This window comes from Lepisosteus oculatus, chromosome 1, assembly GCF_040954835.1.
Source record: "Lepisosteus oculatus isolate fLepOcu1 chromosome 1, fLepOcu1.hap2, whole genome shotgun sequence".
Lineage (NCBI taxonomy): Eukaryota > Metazoa > Chordata > Actinopteri > Semionotiformes > Lepisosteidae > Lepisosteus > Lepisosteus oculatus.
This window is the reverse complement of record NC_090696.1, coordinates 68,899,026-68,917,735: the sequence shown is the minus strand read 5'-3', so window position 1 is coordinate 68,917,735 and position 18,710 is coordinate 68,899,026. Positions and strand designations below refer to the sequence as shown.

Below are 18,710 nucleotides of genomic sequence, written 5' to 3'. Positions count from 1 at the left end.
CTCTGGCTGCAGAGGACGTGACAGTTGTGTGTAATCCTAAATCCCCCAGAAGAAGCAGAGGATTTCAGGAGCCATTCATTTACAGAGGCAGAAACTGTAAGAAGTCTCTATGTACAGGATACCTTTGTCCTTGCCAGCATAGGTGCTCCTCTTTCCAAAAGCAGCTCCACAGCGGGGTCATGCCCACTTCGAGCAGCACAGTGCAGAGGTGTGAGTCCATCCTGTAGCACAAGAAAAGAAAAAACATCCCAAGCACAATTCAACAAATATAGATGAATTATATAGAGGCTAAAGCTTAAGCCTACGGTAATTATCTGCCATTTGCCATGGAGCCACATGTGCCTGGATTTGTTGCTACACAGAATGTTATGAAACAAATAATTTCATATCTGGGACTTGCATAGCACAATCACTAAGGTGCAGCAGTCGAGCCTGACAGTGACTATTCAATTAAGTTTAGGGAAGGTGATTAACACATCTGTTGTGGTGGATCAAAGAGAAGGAATAAAATATACAGTATTACCATCACTAAAATGTAAAGCAATGAAGACTATTTTATGGAGATGACCTCCCTGCATGAGAGTTGTGTGCTATTCTGACTATGAGTCTAAATAGAGGCAAACGTTGAAATCTACTTTTTGTCATCAGTGCCTGAATCTTACATTAGGAATTCCACACTTATGGCCATTATCGGAAACTATTCAGGTCTGATTCTACTGTATTAGTACTTTCACATCTGCACTGATGATTTTGTTTCCACCTTTCTTTCAAAGTCTTTTAATAGCTCTCCGTGAAATTTTGTCTAAGGCTAAAGAAACCATGACATGTTGAGGTTTCTTAACAGTTGTTGCTAAATTTCCCATTGGCCCTTACCAACCAAGGCCTCCTAATAATCCCCATCTATGAATTGACTTCATTATTCTGTTCTACTCCCCACTGATAGCTGGTGTGTGGTGAGCGTTCTGGCGCACTATGGCTACCGTCGCATCATCACACTGGTGGTGTTGGAGGGGAGTCCCCATTACCTGTAAAACGCTTTGAGTCGAGTGTCCAGAAAAGCACTATATAAGTTTAAGGAATTATTATTATTATGCACCTTTCTGCTATATCTGAAGACATTATAGTCCTAATACATTACATAACACTTCAGAGGAAAATAAAAGAAATACAAAATTCACTCTCCTTATATTTCATTACTGTTGTTGTAGAGGAAATGGAGACTCACCCGGGTTTTGGCATCAATCTGCGCCCCTCGGTCCAGAAGAAGACGCACCATGTTAGTGTTCCCTCGTTTGGAAGCAACATGCAGGGGTGTGATGCCATTCTACAAGACAAACAGTCTCTGTCTCTCCACAGCAGGGTCAAGAGGCACATTTTAGAAAATGTCACCTGCTCAGAAGATGACTCTATTAGACCACAACGCATCTACATCGTTGGCCTAGTATAATACTGTGGACATCTTTCTGCCCAAGAACGTTATTATTATTGTTATCGTTATTATTGATGTTGTGCCTTGCAAATGTCAAGGTGTGGCTCCTGTCCAACCTAAAGTGTAATCCAAAAGCATTTCACAGCAGATCGGGGCAATAAAAGAGTTGTTGTCAGAGGCCATCCTTAATTGTATTTCTTTTCTGGTTTTCATGTTTCATAACTTCCAACAAATGGCACACTGATTACTATTCTTTAATATGCTTAGCTCCATATAAGTACTTCAGAAAAATACATATTTAAATTATATTAAAATTAGAGTACAGGCATAATACCAGTGTTCCCCTGTATTAAGATTAATTAGTATTAAATTGGTGTGCAAATAATAATTTTTTTAGTTCTAAATCCCGGCACCTGCAGAGTTAGTGGACATGACAAATTGAAAATGTTTTCGATCAGACAAATAGAAGACCACTTCTTAAAAGCGACCTGATTTCCAGTTTGAGCTTTCTAAATGACTGCTCTCAAAGTCATAATAACTACAATTCTTTTTTTTTTCAAGCACAAGGTAAAACTGTCCAAGAACTATCCACTGACAGTTTAACCTGAAACGCCATTTTCCTTCATGGACGCGTTCGTTAATTTCCCTGTTTGATGCCCTCAAGGCCCGAGTATGGCGTCTGCTCAAGGACACGGCACACAAGGTTGGCGGAGACATACCCTGGCCGTGAAGTCGACTGCAGCTCCACGGTTCAGGAGAAGAGTAGCAACATTGACATTCCCATAGTGGGCCGCAATGTGCAAGGGGGTGAATCCACTCTGTAAAACAAAGAGGAAAGCCTGTTAGCGCTGGCTCCAGAAAACTCCCACTCAAAATCACTTTTCCCCCTCATGCAGCAATTTAGCAATCACATGTACCATCACGGGATAAAAACCAAAACAAAAATCTTCTCAAAAGAAAAACTGAGAAAACCCAGGAGTTTAGAAATCAAACGCATACATAAACGCTCCCATGCAACACACTGTAAACCTAGAAAAATAAACACATCCAGTCTGTACACGTACTGTAATGATGGAATAAAAAAAACAAAAAATGAACTGATGAATAGCTAATATCTACAGAAAGGATACACAAGGGTTTGTTAATACAAATACAGGAGAAGGAAAAAAGAAATTAAAATTAACCAATTAACCATTTAATCAAAACATAAGTGCACTATGCCACCATACGTCATATCATGTATTAAGTTAGGGATATGAAAACTTATATTGCAGAGCAATTTAGTACTTGAAATGCTTGCCTTACCTTTCCATTCTGTTAGACATGGTCCGATTTAATATGAAAACATTATTTACAAAATTGTGAAGATTATCGTGACTATGAAATGGTAAAAAATTATACATTTAATGCTGGCAATGATGCAACAGAAATTCTGGACACATGCTGTCAGGCTGTCAGTCTCTTCTCAAAATGCTTTAAGAGTACTAAAAACATCTGATTCAGATACATTTGCATTTACAGTGTTAAATAATACAGTCCAATCTATGAATAATTCTTAAAACTATTAATATTAACCTGGTATTTACTGTACCTTTCATAGATGACCCATACTGCCTTCTGTATTCTTATGAACAGCTTTTGCAAGTCATACAGATATTTAATAACACTGCTACTTATTGAGAAACATTGTTAGATTACATTCACAGCAGAAAAGATTTAACGCAGAGACATTTAGTTAAAAAGAATAAAATACCTATACCAGCATTTAGAGAAAGATGTTTTATTTTGCATTCAGGTGATAAAGTATAAAGGTTATGTTTTGTTTCCATTAGTTTTATTGATGCAAACATATGTATTTGTCTAATTAGAGATGTCATACCACTTTAGAACAGCTGGCAAATTAATATTTGTTTTTTATTTGTATTTCTATGCACATTGTTCTATTATTTATGGAAGTGCCATAATAGAGTAAAACTAGTCTGGAGTGCATGTCATTATAACGTATTTATCTCAAAATACCATATCTCCAATAAACAAAACTTAATTTTCTGTGTGCAGGCATCTGTGCTATTATGTGTTTAGGGTATTCCTGCATTGTACCAGTAATACAGATGCCGTGCATAGATTTTCTGTTTTTTTATAAGAATGTACACATCATACAACATTTGGACCTGGTTTACACACTCATTAATGTTCCCCAATTTTCCTCCTCATCACACTCTAGAATAAATACCCGAATTCACAGTCTGCATTAGTGTCCACTGCAATCATATTCACTTGCAAGTGCTGTATAGTATTTTATTCCAAGCACAGTATATACAATACAACATGAACCACCACTTCTGTATACATGATACATGAAGAGAGAATGAATTCACTCAAGTAGCAGTGATTAAAATTGATTAAATGGTTATTTGGTGTCCTTGACTTTACCTTGCGATTAGCTTCCAGGTCTGCAATGCTGATTAGCATTGTCAGCATCATTCTGGCTGTCAACTAATTCCTATTGAAGTGCATGATTCTGCACCCATGTCCACAGTGCTTTATTTCTTTTACTGTACATCGAGACTGGCCCTTTTCATGCCTGAGTCTGAGTGAATGAATGCTCACCATGACGGACTAAATATTTTAAACTGAGTTTTGGCAAGTGCATCATCCAGGTCTGATGTTCTGCTGGGATTAATTGTTATTAAGATTTATTAAGAGATATATTTTTTTGAGATAAGTATACTGTTAAAATGAGATACCCGCCCATCCTCTTCAGTCTATGTGGTACCACTTGGGTCCCTTCATTTTGAACATGGATTTTATCTCTATACAGAGTCCCTACCCATGATCCTGCAGAGCCGCTGTCCACTAGGTCTTATGGCCAGCTGTTAATTGGTTAATAACGTGTTCCTTAACATGTCCAGTAAAGTGTTCCTAATCTTTAGAAACACAGATGATTCAAAATGACTGCCGACATCAGGGCTCTCCAGGCCCAGGGCTATAGATCCCAGCACTGCAGGTAGCAACACTGCCATAATGTGTACTAAGTCTATTAGTATTTACTGTATATACAGTAGGCAAAAAATGCATTTCACTGCTACTTTATGTTCTGTAATAGTACCTTCTGGATCAATGCATTGCAAACTCAAAATTAATAATGATGTTTGAAGTTTTAGCAAATGCATGTTTGTATGTTGTGTCACAAATTAGGAAATGTTCATTTCTTTTTCTTTGAAATCATAAGTAATGTGATAAAAAAGGATTCGTTTATTATTTGACTGAAATACCTCTACTGTACAGTATTATTAAACAAATTTAGTGGCATGCGAAGGAGAATTTTGGCAAAATGAGCAAGGCAATGAAATCGCCTTGAGCACAACCTGCAAATATTTCTAATATTTATTTCATTAATCGAAATAAGATTGCAGATTCGCCTTTAAAATAGTGGGTTTTCATGGTATGTTGTTATTCAAATAATGTTTTTCATTGAACTGCACATACTGTAAGTCAGAGCATGATCTGTAACATCAACAAAACTCCAGAAACCCAACTCTATTTGCAGTATTTAAAATCTAAAAAAAATTTAAAGGAAGAAAAAATGCCTATTTTACAAAGAACAGGTGGGTATAGGTTCTGGGAAAAGAACTAGTAATAGCAGCCATGCATGTAAAACAAAAAACACAATTGCTGACATATTCTAAAAGCACAGCATGCAACACTGAAAAATTGAAAAAAAAAGTGTTCCTAGCATACCTAAATAAAAACTCTCTATGGCAAACACGTTCTATATATATTAATATATTGTTATATATACCTCGGTTGTCCTATTAACCATCATCTGGAGCAGCAACAGTAAGGAAGGGAAGATTTTGTTATCACACACAGAAATTAATGCAGTGGCTCATCACTGGCATTCCAGTGGTGTCAGTAGAGTGGTGTTATCTTTGGAAATTTTCCACTTCTGTGACTTGAAAGTTATCACCATTATCTTATGCATACAGTGCATGAGAAAGAAAAGGCTTCAAATGTGATAAAAGCTTAGAAGGGAAAAAAACATGACATATATGCATGATTTAGTTACGATATATAAATACAATTATCCACAGAGATTATAATGAAATCAGATAACTGATCTTAATATCAGTGGACTGATATTATGCACCATCTACATTATGGTGAAGTTGTTTTAATTTAGTTGAAAAAATGTTTATCAATAATAGAGTGACAAAAAAAATGACTACTTTAATAATAGAGGGAAGGTTCTGAGAGAACTCCACACTAGTCACACCCCATACTCTGATAATACAAACTGGGTGCGTGCAATATCCCACAGTTCAGCCAGCCCACTCTTCCACGCTACCGTGTGGTAATGGAGTTAGATAAATTTTATATGGATGGAAAAACAAAGTAATAAAAGCTGTTTTTTTTAGTTTAGACAGATGACAATGCATTATGGCTTGAATATTAATTAGCTCATGTCCAATCACAAAGCTACAGGAAAAAAACAAACTTTTTTTCTGCCTTTTTGCACATAAAAAGTCAAAGGCGGCTGCAGCTGTTTCACTATTCATTACATCTCCTCAGTGTGGCACAGCTGACTTTGACCAGTGACAGACATACATCTACAGTATATAAAGATACATAGTAAACCATTTAAATGGGCACAGTTAAGTAATGTCACACTGGTGAATCTTAATAAGTGTGAAACAGTTATCTCTGGCTGCTAACTTTGACTTTATATATGCAAATTATGAAATTTGAAGCCTCTTAAAAACAGCTATATTTACCTCAGCACTGAGAGACAGCAAGAGCTAATTAATATTAATGCCCAAAATAATCGATACATTATTAGTTTGAGGCCATTTCACATTACTAGAAAGCAGAACTGAAGAGGCTTCTACTTCTACGTCATGCCAAACTAAGCATCATTCGGACAGCTAATAATTCATAAAGACCTGCTTGTATTTAAAAAACGCCACAGCCCTTGAAAGGGTTGCTTGGAAGATACACACACAGTGTAAAGACCTAGTGGATAGTGGTTAAGGGCGAATTCCCACTGCTCAAATGACCAACCAAGGCAGTAATAAAGGGTACAGCAGGCGGTAGGTGCTTCAGGGGGGTGGGGATGAGGGGCTGCTCTCAATTTGAACTCACCTTGGACTGGACATCGGCGTTGTGGTCGTTCTGCAAAAGCAGGGCAGCAGACTTGGTGTCGTCTTTGCGAGCAGCAATGTGCAAGGCAGGCAGCCTCACCTTTCCCTTGGTGTCATTCTCCAGGAGGAGGGACACCACCTGATTGTGGCCCTGCTGCAGCGCGATCGCCAGCGGGGTGAAGCCATCCTAAACATTTACACACGGCCATTAGGCACAAGCCTTGCAGAGCTCCGCCCGAGCAGCAAGGACCGGGGGCAGGAAAGCAGGCCTCAGCGCGCGCCAACACACAGACTGGCCAGCCCACCTGCCTCAGAACATCACTGGTCAACAGCATTTGCCCTTCGCCCCTCAAATAAGAATTTGTTAAGACAAAGGAAAAGGGTGTCGTTGGGATTACAATGATCGTATCACATTGGAACCAATGACACAGAAGTGTGAGAGGTGTTTAGGGGGGTTTTCTTCTTTGCCTTCCTTATTTGTTTTCTTTTTGCTGGGCATCTGTGATTGTGTGGTGGATAATGCTTTACGTGAGAAAAAAATAACTAAGGGTTCAGTTATTTTTATGGAGGAAGGAAAGAGCATAATCCACCTCATCCCCTTAAAGGGAGGGAGTGGAGGAGGCCATGAAGTAATCTTTAGTCCTGGGCCAGGTTGATGCTCACATCATTGTATCAGGGTGGTAGCTACTTCCAAGAACTGCTTTTATTAAAGGGAATGATATGCATTTACTTCTTGTAACTAGGAGAATGATGTTCTGCCACCAATTTGGGCACTGAATCCACAGGCCCTGGTTAGTGCTAATTATTGTTAACAATAAGGAGAAGATTTCCATCTGACTTGAGATAAGATTGAAAAAAAACACGAGAATATATGACTGTGTCCATTTGATTTTCATGGGTCTATAATCAGTAATGAACCAACGCTAATCGGCTTTCAGAATTAATGGCGCTCAGTGAAAATGTGCAGCTTTAAATATTAATTCCTCTGTTGTGGATTGGTTGCGTCATGTTCTTGTAGTACTGGTTTTGGTGCATTGTGCAGTGTAATAAAAAACATGTATCAGGGCTATAACGCAGCCCACATTTTGAGTGTCAATGCACTTTTTAGCTCTTGTGCTGCTGTAAAAATAAACCATCAGACCATGGCTTGAGGGGAAATAAAGACTATGGAGTTATAATATTTTCAATCAGCAGAATGCTGTAACGTTTTCTCATGTACAGTAAGTGTGATTTATTACATTAATTAATTAATTAATTAATTAAGGGATGTAAGCATGTATCTTCTTATGGACTGTAATAGTATGTTTCACGCCAAATTCATGACTCCAAGTTTTACGAAGGATTTAACTGAAAGCAAACTGCTGTATGTATCCTTTTTCAGTCATCCATTTCACTTGCACGCAGCTAGAACCTGTACAGTTCTTTGACGGCTGAACAAATGTTTTTATTTTAGTCTCCACTGATTTGCTCATCATTGATTTCCTGATTTAGTACAGTCCGTGAAATCTGAGACTAAATTAGAGCTGGTGGCACTTTTTTTTTTCACTGCCAGACAGAATACTAGCTCATATCCATCACTTCAAGTCATCACGGGTCAAACGATGCACTATTTTGTTCAGTTAAAAAAGTGCCTCTTTAGAAATACAATTTGAGTTTGGTTTCTCTGTTTCAGAACTGAATAAAAGTAATTTTATTTTTTTTAAAGCAACACGTGTATTCTGCTTTTCAATAACGGACTTCAAGGACCACATATTATAAAACAAATCTTGAAGCTTCCAACAACATATTGTTCTGTATGATAAAACACAGTGCAGTTTTATAATTTTTGCACTATAAAATATGTGTTTTCACCTGAAACCTATAAGTGGCAATTCTAAATGAAAGATTTGCTCTTACACCTCACCACACAGGTCATTTTCAATGCTTTCTCTGCAGCAACATTTACTTCATTTAACAGCAAAAAAGATAATGCAGGAATGGAAAACAGTAACAGTTTGTTTTCCCTTAAACACATTTGGCTACAGTTTACTTATCATATAGAAAAGGTTAGTCAAATTCTGTGCTTGAGCTGAAAGGCTTGAAAGTTAACCTGCATGTGTGAGGTCTAGGGAAACTTCATGCAGCGCTTTGAATCACACAAACCTCTGTGGCAGTGCTCTGGTTCCCTCCGTTTTCAAGCAGGTACCGAACAACATCCAGGTGATTCTCCTGGGCTGCCATGTACAGAGGAGTGAAGCCATTCTGCAAACAGAACAGATTGGATCCCCTAGTGATCAGTACTGAGTACGTTTAGGTAACATTAAAGCAACAATTTAAAACGATCAGCAAATGCCAGACAATAGCATAAGATCTGGTGCATGTAAAGTCATGCGTACAGAAAATTTGAAACTCTTATGATCTAAAAGAAGTGTAAAGGGAAATCATCATTAACAATGCACACTTTATTCATGAGTTCCAAAATATAAACCCTTGCAAAACACACTGAGATGATTCTGCTTTACAACTGCTGAGATGAGAGCAGTGATTCATTTCTCCTGGATTCTGCCACTAATCTAGGGCGGATTATTAATATTGGTCTACACACCTCAGTATATCTTCTATCAAATTAAACAAACATAATATAAGTAGTGACACTGGTTTGCCTGTAAAGTACTTTTGAAGATTTTGTCCATTTCAGTGAGAGATTTCGTCACCTTCCTTTTACTAAGGTATTTACAAAACTTTCAAAATTATTTTTAACACTTCAAACGCTAGGTTTACAAACGTAAGGAGGTCATTTGTTCCATCAGGCTCATGTGTTTTTGCTTCCTTACTTAGTTATGTAATTTTGTAATTTTCTAAGTATATCACCCAGTGTAGCTTCTTTGTTAAGTTCTTAGTTTTACTTGTACTTCCCATCCACTTTATTTCTTCTAATACATATCTTCAATTATGACAGTACTTCTAAAATAATGAATCAGTCAACTTTTCTAGAGGTTGTGATTTTGCAAAACAAGTGCATCGGAGCCAAGAATGTACCCCTGAGACTCACCTGAGACTGTGTATTGACATCGGCCCCATGCTTCACCAGAATTTTGACAACTTCTCCTTGTCCTGCCAAGGATGCAATATGGAGGGCAGTGTTTCCTTTCTGTCACACAAAACAGGAAAAAAACTATTATAGCTTGCTGTTTAAAAAACAAATCTTTCATTAATCAGTCCTTCCATCTCCAGGCACCAGAAATTGCTAGATAAAAGAAATATTGAGTTGTTTGCACTTCTTGCACAGGCAGATACACGGTCGAAATCTGAGTGGAGAAGAGATGGGTGGACCACTGATTGGGCTGACAATAAAATGACCATCAACACAAGTGATCATGGGCTATGTAGAAAAAGATAACATATTGTATAGCTTGAGTAAGAAAACACACCAGGAAAGCAAGAGAGTATACAGTCTGTAGTCTGTAGCTGTTTTCAACACTAGATTCCTCCCTGATTAAATGAAACCTATCAGGTATTAGGCAGTGAAGAGTTTTAAACTGAATTAGGGGAAATGGACTATAGTTTTCATACTGGTAGAATGATTTAAGCTTCCATTTTAAATTTGCCAGACAGCATTTGTCACTGTCATGTATTTGGATGCCTTTTAGTTAGGAATCAAAGGATGTCTGTTATTTAGCATCGGTTTAGAGGGAAGGGTCACCTGTGAAGGTTTAGATGTTTTTTTTAAGTATTCTTATCTAACTTCATGAAGATTTATGTCTATTTATGGGGGTGGTGAATGTTATGGATATTGTGGAGGAGGCCTTATATAAGATGGTAAGTTCTGATGACTCCAGATGTAACTACTGACCTGTGAATATTAGTACAGTATCTGTGCTTTGTGCCTTCAACATTAGTATACTGTACAATATTAGTAACATTAGTAAACTGTATGTTAGCTGCATTTAAAAAGTTATTAAATAAGCCTTTTTAAGCTCTTGTCTGTTTATTTCTCCCCTAAACAAAGCATAGAAAATTAAAGTCAGTCCTGACTCAAACAATTTTTTTAATGAAATAATAAAGATTGTCCCGCTTGTTAGAGAATCCCGAGCAAGGTAATATGTCCGCTTTACCCCACATGAAGATTTTGGCTCAGAACTTGTAACCTCTGTTCAAGGTCTGTTACCACTAACAACCACCTTTTGTAACTGTTTTTACTCATTAACAGCAATATTCTAAACTTGTGTAGTACTGTACATTTAATGTTATGTTTCAGAAGAGACACTGTAGGTTAAGACACTGTGGTTAAGCAAAGCTGATCGATGAGACACTGAGATATAGAGATTTGTTAACTACTTATCCACTGCTCAGATGTCGTGGGCCCTCAAAATGCGACTCGGGTATCTTTTTCACATGACATGAGTGAAATGAGTCACCTTTCAGTTTTAATTTGGGACATGCATTTACCACAGGGTCAATATCTCTATTTTAGCTAGCAAACTATCACATATTCTGACAAGGGGCAAAAAAAAAATGTTTTTGAGTCACTTACGAGCCAAGTCTCCTCTTAATAGTGAAACAGAGACTGAAGCCCAAGAGCTGATAGAAGGGAGCGGTAGTTCTTTCGACAGAAGTTTAGGATTGCTGAGATTCTTTAAGAAGGTTTTCACTGACACAGATTATGAAAGAACCAGCTCACATTACCCTAGTCTGTCTTGGATAATTTAAAGGGCCAGCGAGAGAATAAAGTAACATACGGTACAGTACATCTGAGTACACTTGGTTTGGTAAGAGGATTGTCCCTGTTTTGTTACATGTTTGTTGTGTGTTCTTGTATAAGATATAGTAAATCTTACAGAGAACTGTTACACCAGAATCTTAATAAATCCTGATACCGTATCAATGTGGCTAATTCCAAGTATTCTCAAAATCTGTCAAAAATGGCCGCGTGGGAGAATAAAGTGTACACCAAAGAAAATTGTTCGAAGTGGGGAAAGTATTTTCTTGAAGTGGTGGCTATATTTCAAAAGGTCACCTTGGTAGCTGAATCAACTGCTGAGCCTCTGCCTAGCAGCTCCTGAACCAGGTCCACATGGCCCTCCTTGGCTGCCAGGTGTAATGCATTGAGTCCATTCTGGAAGAGAAGCACAAAGGTGTAAGCCAAAAATACAGGAACACATACAGTAGGAGAATGTTGGGGAGAAACATTAACAGAAATATTAACATCACTGTATCTGTAAAATAATGTAATAATGGGCGGTGTGGTGGCTCTGTGGCTTAGGATCTGCGTCTGTGGCTGGAAGGTTGCCGGTTCGAATCCCGCGGCTGGCAGAGGAAGCCCATGAGCAAGGCCCTTCACCCCAACTGCTCCAGGAGTGCTGTATAAATGGTTGACCTTGTGCTCTGACCCCAAGTTTCTCTCCCTGTCTGTGTGTCTCATGGACAGCAAATTGGGGTACGTGAAAATACAAATTCCTAATACAAGAAATTGTATACTGTATGGCCTATAAAGTGATCTTATCTTAACATATATAAATGTTCTCATACAGTCAATAATGAGATCACTCACTCTCCTATGTAACTGATGCACGAAAAAAAATATGCTATGCACCTCTGCACCAGACATCAAATCGCAAGTGAAAATTAAAAGACGCTACAGTACATGTAGGACAAATACAGCCATATCCACTTCAAAGGTTGTGGCTGTATCTACAAACTCAGTTAAAACATTATAAACATTGCTACTTTGTTACCTTTCATTGCAAAGATAACCACAGTGTTTTTGTTACTGGTTGACGATTAGGTCATTATTTTCACCTGATGTTCTTTCTGTGAGAGATAGGGTGGCCAATACATCACAAACTGGGGACTGTAGTTGCAATCTCTCATAGAGTGAAGTACATGTGAGCTCACATCCTGGAAAGGCGCAAAAAAGGCACAGAGGATTCTGGATTGAGAGCATGTGTGAATGGTAAATAGGTTGAAGCCCCAGTTGCAAGATTATAATTTTTATTATCCTCCTTAGAGCAGCTGCTGTGCTACAGTGCTTGGCCATCAGGAGGATTAGATGATCAGTTTAAGTGACCCCCACACATTGATGGCACCAATGTGAAATCATGTGAAATGTGTAAAATCTGAAAACTGTCAAACTTCCTCTCTCCTGGCACATGGTCTCTGAAGATAAAAAATCTGAGTGGGGATGGCAAAAAAGGGGGGAGACAAAGATACCCCTACACACACTTTTCCATTGAATACTTTTTGTAAGTCAATGTAAATGTAAGTAAAACATTCAGTATTAAATATGCTTACTCTTAGCATGTTGATTGTACAGAAGGTTGCTGTACACAGGAATACAGGACCATATACCTTTATGTCCTGCATTCAACCAGGAGATGCCATTATTATGGATATATAGTCACTGAGCATTTAGCTCCAAGAAAAAGGATGACATGTATGATGAACAGGCTGAAAGTACTTTGATTCCTTATAATCAAAACCCCCTAAATGGACATGTGTTTCATAAGTCTTTCATGAAGTGCATTAGTTTCCATTTTGAAAGGCAATCAGTCAGTATCTCATTTCAGTGTGGCCTCTCTCAGCATCCATCAAACCTCTGGTTAAGGTTCTCCTCAATAAGCTGTAGACGAGTATTATCACTCCCTACTTTAAGAACCCTCTAGATAATGTTAGAACAGTACAGTATGTGATGCATTTTGAGTATATACTGTATGCAAAAACATCATGAACATAAACAGCAGGCAGTAATGCAGCATCTTCAGACAGTCACACGTAGCCGAGGTCTCCCTGGGCCTCTTGTCCACCAGCCCTTCAGCATGATCTGAACTCTGAACTTGTTGTGGACAGGCTGACAACTGAAATCCCTTTATGTATCAAGCATTCACTTCAGCTCCCTGTTGCAGACTGGGCCCATGCTGGCCATGTACTGTACCACAACTTCACTCACTGCACAGCAGGTAGGCACTCACACAATCTCTACAGTCATGCTCCTCTGGTCCAATTACAATAGCTGCAAAATGGCTACTTACTGTATTTATAGTGCTTGTCCTTGACCCTGGGTATTATTCATACAAAATTCTGATTTTATATGTGGATATCCAAGTGAAAAAAACTTAAATACTACACCTCTAGATCTTTATTAGACATAGAGCTAATTATGCCCGCTTGAGACCAATAAACAACTGAGAAACTACTCAGAAGCAAGTCCTGACATCTTGTCAATATAAGGAGATGGTGTTACCAATTCCCAGTCACACTGGCAAATACCTTATGTGACCATAATTAGGAAGATTAACCCATAAGCATCTGATACCTTGTAAAAGCAGTAGAGAAATACTTTCAGAAGCCACAAGATGGATAGGATAATATCTGCTGAAGTCTATGTGGAATTTATACCAGATGAATAATTTTCTTTTATGATAAAAACAAGCCCATCTATTTTATTTTCTTGTAGTGTCTCAACAAGACTCCAATACGTGTGACTTCAATGATCTTTGGTACTTGTCAAAGAATAAAGGTCACAGTTCTTCAATTACAAATTCTGTTGGCCCCCACATTACAGAATATAGTGACGAAGGCGGGAGTGACTAGCAGAAGGGTTTTTTTCCATCCCTGAGTCAACACTAGGAGAGCAGACAGGCACGTCTTGTTGATTCAGTACACGAGCTTCTTGAGCCAGACTTCTGCACACTCTGCAGAGGACTTTGGTGTCACGGACGCCTTGAAGGAACCAGGCAGGGACAGAGGAGACACCCGATAGCCTACATCAGCAGCACCTTGTGAATTTAAACAATCTTGTACACGCCTAGTGCTGCCAAGAAAGGGATACTTGGACTATTCAGTTGCAAAGACTTTAAGTGCAAAATGTTGATCAGGTTTTGGCAGTGGCTGCAACCTTGAACTGCAATTAGCATTGTGTCACAATGTGAGCGATTCACAGCATGGCCACAGGTCCAGCAGAGAGGAAAAGGGGATGTGGGGGGAGACTGCAGCCTACACCTTACAACAAAGTCAAGGCAAGGGCTCTCCATCATCCTCCTTGGACTGATTTAATCTTAAAATAGCAGAGGAATGAGAGTTTGTATGACACCTCGACTACTTCTACAGAAATGCAGATTACATCTAATAAAAAGAAAAGAAACAAAATTGCCACTTTTTTCTTTGCTCCTCTCCTTAAAGCTACCTTAATGCATTGTATAGGCATCGATTCTCCTCACTCTTAAGATTATTTTTTTCAGGACATTTCAGCAAGCCACATTTAATGCGTATTAGGCATTCAAAATGCAGCATGCATTAGGATTGAAAGAAACTGAAACATGTTTTCTTTTTTTATACCAGCAACATTCTGTAATGTATGTGAACATGGACAGCAGAAAAAGCATATACTGTAAAACAGAACAGAAAATCTAGCACTGGATACTGTGGTCCTTACCTGGTTACAAGTGCTGATGTCTACTCCTCCTTTGAGATACTCCAGCACTTTGTCAATGTTTCCAGCCCGGGCTGCTCGCAGGAAACTTGTGTTGCTGTCAGACTGTAAAAGAGAGAAAGTGAAGGTAAGAACTGTCCAGCCTATCTTCAGCATAAAGCAGTGCAGAATGTATAGAACGTACCATGAAGTCATATTGAACGTAAGCTGGGCTTGAATCAATCATCAGACATAGATAGTTTCAAACACAAAGCAAACACAAAGTTCAGAACACAACCACACAGTTTCCTCTGAGCTATATTCCATCTGGATTATAGCTTTTGTCTTTGGCATATCTTTAGTTATTTCTCAATTGGTCATTCACACACTTTTTAAAGATACAGTGGCATTTTGGGGCAAAAAAATATTAAATTTAAGTGTACTATCCACACTTTCACCACTGATTTATTGTAAAAGTTGCAGTGAGTAATCATTCCAATAATTGAATAACCGCTGTAAGCTATAAACCTGTCTAACACAGAAAGTTACAAGCAAAAAATGAATAAGAGCAAGAGGATTAGAATCTCATCATTTTATTTTATGTGAATAACCACATCTTAAACAAAACAATGTTAGCGTGCATTTTGTTAATAGAAGAATAATGCTGAATTCATTTCGCCTATAAAAGAAGCACAATATGCAATAAATCCTGAGTGGCTCATCTGAAGCAAAAGAAACTCAGTTCCTGGTGACAAAGAGTCCTGTATTCCAGAGATTTCCAATAACTGTGGCTGGAGGCTCACAGGTGGCAGCACACAACTGGGTGATGGGTGAGGCTCACTGGGGCAACTCTGTTCTTGTCTTGCCAGAACATGTGGTATCGTTAAGGGCCGAGTCCGTCCTCTGCTTTTTACCAACCAGTATTGTGTTGACCGACTGCATGTCACTAAGGACAACAGCATCCAAGGACTGAATGCTTTGTGAGTGCTTGCAAAACTTAATAAGAGAGGTTTGGCTTATTCCTACTGGGTCAATGGGCAGCCCCCCGCCATAAGATGAGGAGGCTCCAACCCAATTCAGAGAGGAGTGAACCAAGGGGTAGGGATACTTGAGATGGATGTAAAAGAAGGTATTTAAGTTTGGTATATTGGTATACAGTATATAGCCAAATTCATAATATGGTTATTAAGTGCATCTGAGTGAGACTGACTTGTTGTTGTCACCTCTCCCGGCCTTCAGTTAGTTAGTTAAAAAAGGGAGGAACACATGAGAGGAATGTATTTGATCCTTCTCCTAGTAGGTGCTTGTTTAGAGGGTTCCATAGTCAGCTTCACCAATTTTGTGAGGATCTAGCCCAAGTTTTAGTTTTCCATACCTCTAAATGCAAAGGTGTGTCTTGAATGGAATTACCAATTGCTGAAAAATCTTCCCACCCCAGTTTAGTTAGCATTTATGAATTTTAATCATGTATACCTACACATCAAATATATCAGGCATTTTGTGAACAGATTTACAAATAAACTCACCCTATGATTCTGTTTGCTGTGTAATAAAATAATTGAACAATATACTGGTAAGATGGCTTCTTTTCTGAGTGCCCTGTTTTAGATGACCTTCAAAAACTGCATTTCTGTGATGGGAGTATAGCTGTCTAGTCATAGTTCAATTCGCCTTATCATCATGGCCAGGTTTGCTGAAACAGCATCTCGGGTTCCTCTAGAGCAGACAATGGCAGAAGTGCAAGAATACTCTGTTGAATAAGAGACCTTTGCTGTTACAGCTGGTTTGTCAGTTACCCATCCAAGAACATTTAAATTCAGACTGCAAAGCCCCAGCGGGGGAACAGTTATCGATTGGCTCAACAAGCCAGGGCCAGTCAGACAAAGAAGAGCAGCTGTGCATGTACCGAGTTTTGAAATCACAATTGTTTACCCAGATTTGGATGATTGGGCACAGCCGTATCGCTGAGTCCAGAGCCAAGACTGAATGCTTAGCGTGTTACATGTTCCTTGTTACACGAGGTATCATGTTAGTTTTTAATCTTATAATGGTCTGCAGAAAACACCATACAGAGTGCATCTGTCTTCAAAATTTTGCATACTATATTTGAAAGGTTGAAAAGCTCAGCAGCAATAATACTAATGCAGCATTCACAGTCACTGACATCTATCACCATTGCTTATATACAGTAAATAGAGCTACAGTACATAACATGTGTACAGTATGATATATAGTAGGATATAATATTTAGTTCCAAAACAGAAACTTAGATTTTAAATGTACTGTAAAGCATTATTGGAGCACATTCCTATTTTTATTCGTTTGCATACAGTTTGTCCTTTTGTAAAAGCTTTGAATCACCTACCATTACTATGATATGTGCATTTTAAATAAAGCCAGAGACTGGTGCAGTGACCTGAGTTTATGTTATGCACAAGCTTTTCAAAACGTGAAACACAAAAACTCTAGTCTCAAGTACCTTCATTAAAATGCAGCGACCATTGCAGAACAGAGTGTACTGCAATCAGCCCTGGCATACAGAAGCAGAAGCCTGCAGCCACAGGCAGGAAGGCGGTAGCCAATGATATGCTGAGCAACGCAGTAATACAACACTAGTCTGCACTGCACCTTCAGAGGTGTGGTCAGCCTGAGCACACACACACAGGCACTGCAGGAGAGTTCTCCCCTCATGGGAAAGGATGTGTTGATAGAATGGAGATGAGAGGCATTCCCTAAAGTAATCCCAAAGCTATGTCATTACATTTCTCGTGATAACACCCTGCTGCAAGAGAACTCTTGCTGTTTATCACAAGCACATAAAGGCCTCGCATTAATGATGGCAACACTAATGGACAAACAATATTGAGGGAAAAAAGTACATTTGAATTCACTGAATGAATTGCGTTCTTGAACATACAGTTAAAGCATTAGATCACTTATGGATTGTACTCTTAATATCAGACTTTTTGATGATAATTTTCAATAGAAAGCTATTCATCTTTCTGAAAATCTCTTTAAAGTAGACAAGATAAGAATTTTAAAAATATATTTGTAAGAATTTGTTCGCCAGAATCCGAAGTATTAATATGTAATTGTTGTAAAATTAGATTGTATTATATTTTTATTGATGCCCTTTGTTTTTTTTTTCTTTTATTTAATGTAAGTCTTGTTCCAATTCCTAACATGACTTTGGGGGGGATTTTAACATACTAAGCGATGTAGCTAAGGTAGGTTTTGAAAACATTTCATACAATAATTTAAACCTCCGGATAATGCAGGTCCAAATATTGTATGTACATGAAAAAAGATTGTAAATGTAAAAAATGGCCTGCTTTCAATTGTTTTGACTGCTATAAGCTTAGATATCAAAACAGATCACATGTTCTAACATTTTAAAAGCAGTTTAGCTTTATATAATAGCTTAACTATATAAGCGTTCTCTTTCAAATGTGTCAAAAGTTTGTTCATAAAAAACATACTGTCTGAAAAACATTAGACCTGCTGTATGTAGAGTATACAAACAGGTCAGTATATTGTCTGAAAGCAATCAATACCACCATTAATTAAAACTCCTTAGAATTCCAATGACAACTTATCTTAAAATACACAAAGAATATGTATTACCTTTTTCAATAAGAAAATAATTGTGCACTACTCACTGTTTCTTTTAATTAAGTTGTTTCTGTGGAAGCCTCACCTTTTGAGAAATAATATTCACACAATGAAGACAAAGAAGACACAATTGTTTTAAAAC

General features: G+C 38.2%; 1 protein-coding gene across 2 annotated transcripts in view; it reads right to left on the bottom strand.

The window, feature by feature from the left end:
- The window catches only part of LOC102699014 (ankyrin-2), an 88,596-nt gene that overhangs the window by 63,892 nt on the left and 5,994 nt on the right, over window positions 1-18,710 (bottom strand). For both annotated transcript variants that reach the window (XM_069191937.1, XM_069191944.1), the window contains exons 2-10: window positions 14,981-15,082; window positions 11,567-11,665; window positions 9,602-9,700; window positions 8,713-8,811; window positions 6,572-6,757; window positions 5,232-5,255; window positions 2,149-2,247; window positions 1,226-1,324; window positions 123-221 (exon numbers count right to left, since the gene is read on the bottom strand). In XM_069191937.1, the coding sequence (XP_069048038.1) occupies window positions 123-221; window positions 1,226-1,324; window positions 2,149-2,247; window positions 5,232-5,255; window positions 6,572-6,757; window positions 8,713-8,811; window positions 9,602-9,700; window positions 11,567-11,665; window positions 14,981-15,082 (906 nt within the window). The remainder of the gene's footprint in view (window positions 1-122; window positions 222-1,225; window positions 1,325-2,148; window positions 2,248-5,231; window positions 5,256-6,571; window positions 6,758-8,712; window positions 8,812-9,601; window positions 9,701-11,566; window positions 11,666-14,980; window positions 15,083-18,710) is intronic.